The sequence below is a fragment of the Oncorhynchus mykiss genome, chromosome 11 (assembly GCF_013265735.2).
Source record: "Oncorhynchus mykiss isolate Arlee chromosome 11, USDA_OmykA_1.1, whole genome shotgun sequence".
Taxonomy (NCBI): Eukaryota; Metazoa; Chordata; class Actinopteri; order Salmoniformes; family Salmonidae; genus Oncorhynchus; species Oncorhynchus mykiss.
The window spans coordinates 73,794,965-73,801,876 of record NC_048575.1 but is presented as its reverse complement, the minus strand read 5'-3'; the positions used below and the strand labels follow the sequence as shown (position 1 = coordinate 73,801,876).

Genomic DNA, 6,912 nt, shown 5'->3' with positions numbered 1-6,912 from the left:
ACACAGGGTGTAAGTGGAAACAGAGGTTAAAGTCTCTCCTTGCTTTTGTACAACATATGACCTTTGACCTTCCTGGTTATGAAGGTTGTGTATGTTACAATGTCAACTGCCGAGTGTTTAGAAACATATTATATTCTTATATACAATAAAAGTGACTCCGAAATGACACAATATATTATTTACTATTAATTTCAATTGGTCACAGCATCCAACAAATGTGTAGTCACAAGCTTGCTGTGGTCATAACATGCTAGGACTATGGGACCAAATTCTTCACTTTTTACTACTTTAATACACATACAGTATAAGTGAATTTGTCCCAATACTTTTGCTCCCCTAAAATAGGGGACATGTACAAAAACTGCTGTAATTTCTAAATGGTTCACCAGATATGAATGAAAACACCCTCAATTTAAAGCTGACAGTCTCAAATCCAAACTTTTCAAATCCAAACTTTTGGAGCATAGAGCCAAAATAATAAAAAATCTTTCACTGTCCCAATAATTACGGAGGGAACTGTAAGTTGATTAATATGTCAGAAGTGTAAACTAAAATCACTTTTTGCAGAGTGCTAGCCCACAGGCTTCAGGAGATGATTGCTCAATTGCATTCATATTTCATCATGTCCTTTGCATCTTCTACTGCATTTGGTTTCCATTAACAAATGGATAGTAGAAAGGGTACTAAAAAACGGCATGCATGTTACTATGACATCTGAAGCTTCAATTGCACTGGATCCACTTTGTTGCCCTAAGAGTAGCCTAGGCTGCTACATGGTGAGAGCATTTTCACCACTGAAGCTGCGCTGTTGCTGTGCATGGGCTGAAAGGACATCCTTACCATGTTGACCTACCGCTAGGAGGCGCATGGCACTTAGAAATAACGGCGCGGGCGGTACTGATCTAATTCCCTTGGGTTTCAGTACATCTAGCCTGCAGAGTGCACAGCGAAGGGAATTTGTTTTCTCGGTCCAATCAGTCTCCGCAGCATGCATGCATCAATGGAGCTTAATATTCAATCACTTTTTAACTACGGTCTTTATTACATCAAATAGGTGTAATGGGCGCATCCACTCAAACGTTTCGCATGATCCCCTCAAGCTTTTTGTGCATTCCTGTGTACCCTACTACCGTCGTGTAATTGTAACCTAATGACGGTGCGCAAATTGATAAAACAATAAGCTACGGTCTCCATTTTACCTTGATGGTTAATTTGGCGAATGCTAAACGGTGATGAAGATTTGGGAGATTTCTATCAGACTAGAATTGTGTACTACATTTGAATGTAATAACAAAAGCTTGTATATTTAAAGGAAGGAAATTAAAACCATGTTCAGGCAAATGCTGCTTCTCAAATTTCCCTTTTCCGCTTATAATGCTTTTCGGTCAGAACTGCGTGGCCCCTTCCCAACCATTATGCCTTGTCCCATAAGTAGGCTAGCCGTTCACCTGCAAGGTGTATTTTGTTGTGTATTTTCGTATGCATGTGCGTGCTTGAGCATGTTTGATCCAAAACAGATTCCCCGCACGTCAAACCACCCGTATCTTCTAAAACATTCATTAGCGCGCAGTCCCTGATCCAGACCCATAAAACATTAATCTTTGAATCCCCCCCCCCACCGCCACCCCCTCTCTCTCTCTCTCTCTCTCTCTCTCACGGCACCGCCCTCTCTTTTATGCGACCCCCATGCAAACCCATGTTGTACTGCGCTGGGCAATGCGGCCAATATCCAAACACATATAGATGTACTTCCGAATACAGTCAGTTAGAAATCAGACAGGATGTGTACATCAGTAGCCTGTCCATGGATTCCTTTCTGATTTGTTCTGTCTCTTTTAGACTTGACCAATTTTGGAACTTAGTGCTCATTGTGTGTTTTTTTGTTGATTGTTCGCGCGTCCTTTTGGGGTGTTGTTCTACGCTCTGCGCTCCCGTAGCCTACGTTGTGTGTTGGTTGAGTTTGGATACTATACACTTCTTGTCTCGCTCCCACTGGCCCAGATGACTGTGCGCCGTTCCAGCCGGAGACGTTGTTCTCCAGTCGGCTTCAGCAGGAAAACCTCCGGCTAAAGTTTGAATGTAACGGTGACTGGGAGGTCCGTGACAACACCGTGCCCTGGATTTGCAATTATCTATCGATTGCAACTAAAGAGCGGATATACAGTCTCCGCAAACAGGCTTCATCTGTTGGATTTATTCAACTACTGGATGTATTCAAAAATCATGAAGACCAGTCTTGTTGAGGGTAAGTACACAGGCAACATCCCATAAAGTTGATTATAGGTTGCATTGACTAGAATGATACAGGTACGTGATTGTAAATTAGGACACCAATATAATCGAAATCGAGCACCGTCATTGCCCTCCGCATGCTACTACCTTAAGAAGGTAACTTGGAGGAGAGCGCGCGGAACCCCTAGAAATCAACGGAAGGTTGTTTGGATGATTTGGACTAAGAGAAAACATTTCTCAATGGATTTCGACTTGGTGAACGTAATGCAACTTGAATAAGTGCTTTGTGAAAGAAAAGTTATCATTATATTTGCGCTACTCTTACCTTCATAAAACAATATATTTATAAAATAGAATAATATATGTTAATCTAGCTCTGACAGTATTGGATCAATAACGTTGAATATGAACATTGAGGGGGGTAATTAGTAGGTCTATATCTCATGTTGGCTAGTCATCATTAATTGATTACCGTAAAACACATCCTCACACCATGAATGACTTTGATGTTATCAATAATGATTATATAGATATGACATTCTACCACTAGACTATGGCCAAGGGACAGTTGCGTCAGTATATTTACACACAGTTTGGAATAACAACATGCCCGAGCGGATTTAGCAACCTCGCGCCTCGCCCGTATCTTCTATTTTTGCGGTTTGTGCCATGGCCATTAGGAGCTGCTCTTTGATGAAGTCTGCAGATGGTCTGCTTTAATGCTCATACCGGTCGGATTATATCGCTCTTTTCTAACTGCTTTACCCATAATTAATGGTTTAGTGGTGGCCTGGGCTATGTCTGTAACCAGTGCGACAACAGGGGGCACTAGGGTTTAGAGGGAAGGTGATTCTTAATGAATGTGGGTCGGGAGAGATCCAGATTTGTGTTGGTGATCATGTAGCAGTAAAATGAATCATGTAATGACTGGATGGTGTGTGTGTCGAAAGAGGGGGCATATCATAACTTCACGGGCACACACACACACACACACACACACACACACACACACACACACACACACACACACACACACGCACACACACACACACAGACAGACATTCAAGCCCACTCTGCTTACGCAATATGTCGTGTACACTCCTATGGCCTCATGTTGTTCATTACTAAAAACAGAGGATTATAGGAGGAAAGCAGCAGATTACAGTAGAGGACAACAGTGTGTTTGTATTCCACAACTACAAATCAAACAGGCATTTGTTTGTTTATTCTGTTTGATATTCCCACAGCTAATGCTAATTCATTTGTATCCCATCTCATTGGCATGGAACTTGGAATGCTCCCCATTGTTCTATGAGCTAAGGTTCATTCATCATTCACTTTCTGTTGTGATCTAGTAGTAAGTTTAAAGAAATGCCAGACAATGTCTGCTGATATTTCAGTGGGGTTGTGTAATTTGTATACCTCAAAGGCCATTAGGCCTTCTTTGAATAGATTCATTAATAAGGCTGTCAGGTCGTGTGTTTATTGAACTGTCACAGCTAAAGCAGGTGTAATGTATGCAATTTCTCATTCAGACAGCATATGATCAAATATCAGCCACCTCTCCTGGAATAACACCATTATGTGTATATACAGTACATTTCAATTCTGATCTCTGACATTGCTCTTTCTGATTTTTCTTAATTTTCTTAATTTTGTACTTTTTCTGGATTATCTGTGTATTTTTCTAGTCGTCCTTTCTAGGTATTATTGCAATGTTGGAGATAACAAAACAAGAATTTCACTGCACCTTGATAACATTTGAAAATCTGTGTACGCGACTAAGAAACATTGATTTGAATTCATTTGAGCTGTTGCTCTGGGGATTCTTTCTTTAATTCCTGTCAAGCAAAGCCAATAGAAGACAAACAAATGGATAAAACCATTATATGGAGCTGAATGCTTTAGTTTCATGAGCTTTGAAACCAAACAATGAGGGCTTTTTTCAATTAGTTATTTTTTTGGCAGCACTGGGTTTTGGCAACACTGTGCAAGGAAAATATACATTTTGCTGACTTTTTGCACTATCTTTGTAAATAGGTTGCTTGAAGTGACCAGTTATGAGGAAGCAGGATTAATTGTTTGGAATATTAGAGCTGAAAAAAAGATTGCACATAAATTAATAAAACAAAGTTTGATTAGCATATAAGCTGCATTAGGTTTGATCAAACATCACATAGGTATAAATTCACAATGAGACATGGCAGCTGCTGTACTCTAAATGGTTTGTGTTTTGCATGCCCGCGTTTGAGAGAGAGAGAGGTTACAGCGATAGAGAGCCTGGACGGAAAGAAGGAGAGACAAGGGAAGCCGTGAGAGCGGTGTGTATGAGAGGTGTGTATGAGAGGTGTGTATGAGAGGTGTGTATGAGGGGTGTGTATGAGAGGTGTGTATGAGAGGTGTGTATGAGAGGTGTGTATGAGAGGTGTTCGTGAGAGAGATTATTATTACCTAGCTCAAATTCTATGTGAGTGAATCCTCCTCAATGTTTTCCTATTAGAAGACAATACATTCTGCCAATGTGTTAGTCAAGCATCTTGAAGCTTTGGAGGGGGCATATTATGAACAATGTGGTTGAGAGACAGAGAGAGAGAGACATAGAGACAGAGAGAGAGAGAGAGACATATAGACAGAGAGAGAGAGAGAGACATAGAGCGAGAGAGAGAGAACAGGAGGGAGAGAGAAAGAAAGAGACAGAGAACGAGAGAGAGAGAACAAGAGCGAGAGAGAGAACAAGAGAGAGTAGAGAGAGAGAGAGAGAGAGCACAAGAGAGAGAGAAAGATAGAGACAGAGAGAGAGAGAGAGAGAGAGAGAGAATGAGAGAGAGTACAATAGAGAGAGAGAGAGAAAGAGAGAGATAGAAAGATAGACACAGATAGAGAGACAAAGAGAGAGAGAGAGAGAGCATGAGAGAGAGAGTACAATAGAGAAAGAGAGAGAGAGAGAGAGCATGAGAGAGAGAGTACAATAGAGAGAGAGAGCAAGAGAGAGAGAGCGTAAGAGAGAGATAGAAAGAGAGAGACAGAGAGAAAGAGAGAGAGACAGAGACAGAGATATAGCGAGAGAGAGAACAAACAGGTTGCCTCCACCATTTCCCCACCATGCAATGCCTTCCCATGTGGATCAATATAGTGCTGAGAAAAGGTGTTGCATGCGTGTGCTCCTACCCAGGATGCTCTAATTGAGGTTCTTCAGATAAGGCAGCAAGGCTAAACTGGATTGGCCGTGACTGGCATACGGCCAATGAAACAGAGGCAGAACTCTTCCCGTGAGGTTTGAGATAAACCTCCCAGGGGTCAATTGCAGTCAACAGGATTGTCTTCAACACAACATATGTTTTGGCATTAAGCTGATACGCAAACCGAGACCCAATTACAGTTGGAGGAAGGAAACACAACACTTTAGCCTGGAAAAGTGACTGTATGCTATATGAAAAAGACCAGACTGGCTGCAGCTGGAAACGATTGGTTGAGTTACTTCTCACGCTATTTCACCAGTTTTTTTAAAAAACGTAATCACATTCTATCACGTTGCATTAAATTACATTTTTTACATTTAATTTGCTAGACGTTATCAATGCTCATAGCTTGTCTCAATTTAAACAGGTTTCGAGATTTGGTTGATTTCAAATTGAATTCATGTTTGAATGAATTGAAGGTTGATCTGGTGATGTCTTTGCCCAGTGGGAAGTGAGTCTTCTTCAATAGCTATAGGAATTTACAGATGTAGGATCTTAATTTGAGCCGGTTTGCTACTGCAGGAAAATAATCCTGCAGCAACGGGTAATGTGAATTGTTATGTGGATTATAATGAATGGATTTTTTTGTAGGGGTTGATGCATTTGTCATTAGGGCAAATCAAGTCTATAATTTTAAAGTGGAAATTACAAACTTTAGAAGCCTTTTTTAACCTGGTATTTTCCTCTCTTCAGCTTGCCCTTGTGTTTGTGCACCTTGGCTGTAAAGCAAGGTAACAACAACTATTCAACTTTTATTTTTTCAAGTACGGTATACAACAGGTTTTATAGCTCTTAAATTGATACCATCAGAGTGAATCCTTCTCCATGGAAACCATGTGTTTGATGTATTTGATAACATTCCACTGAATCTGCTCCAGCCATTACCACTAGCCCATCCTCCCCAATGCAGGTGCCACCAATCTCCTGTGCTATAATAGACAAAACACACAGTGACAACGAACGCTTAAAGGCAGTGGGTGGCAATTTCCCAACGATTGTACATTGATGTAGCTCGTTCACGGGGTGTGTCTTAAAGTCAAGTGTCTTGAAATGTGACCTAAATCCTGGGTAACAGAATCACATTCGACACCAGACACCTCCTTCTTCCCATGTGCCTAAATGGCCAGCAAGATGATGCCCTCCCATAGGGAATACCCTTGGTCCTAGACGTGTGCAGGAGGTCGTAGTTAGTGCCTAGTTTTCGATTGCATTGGCAGAAAGTCTCCATAGATTGGTAATCTGAAGGATACTGGCTGCATCCCAAATGGTACTCTATTCCCTATATACTGCGCTATAGGCCCCGGTCAAAAGTAGTGCACTATATAGGGAATAGGGTTCCATTTGCGACACAGTCAATGTTCAGTGAATCCTAATGAGCCCCAGTTCTTCAGGGGAACCCTTTTAATTGGCTCAGCAGGCTAGCCCTCATGAATCGCAGTGT

The 6,912-nt window shown here is 41.3% G+C and overlaps 1 protein-coding gene across 1 annotated transcript in view; it reads left to right on the top strand.

Moving 5' to 3' along the window:
- Positions 1-1,704: 1,704 nt before the first annotated feature.
- rtn4r (reticulon 4 receptor) overlaps positions 1,705-6,912 on the top strand; it is a 69,215-nt gene continuing 64,007 nt past the window's right edge. The window contains exon 1 of the mRNA XM_021622125.2: positions 1,705-2,245. Within this exon, the coding sequence (XP_021477800.2) occupies positions 2,209-2,245 (37 nt within the window). The 5' untranslated portion in view covers positions 1,705-2,208. The remainder of the gene's footprint in view (positions 2,246-6,912) is intronic.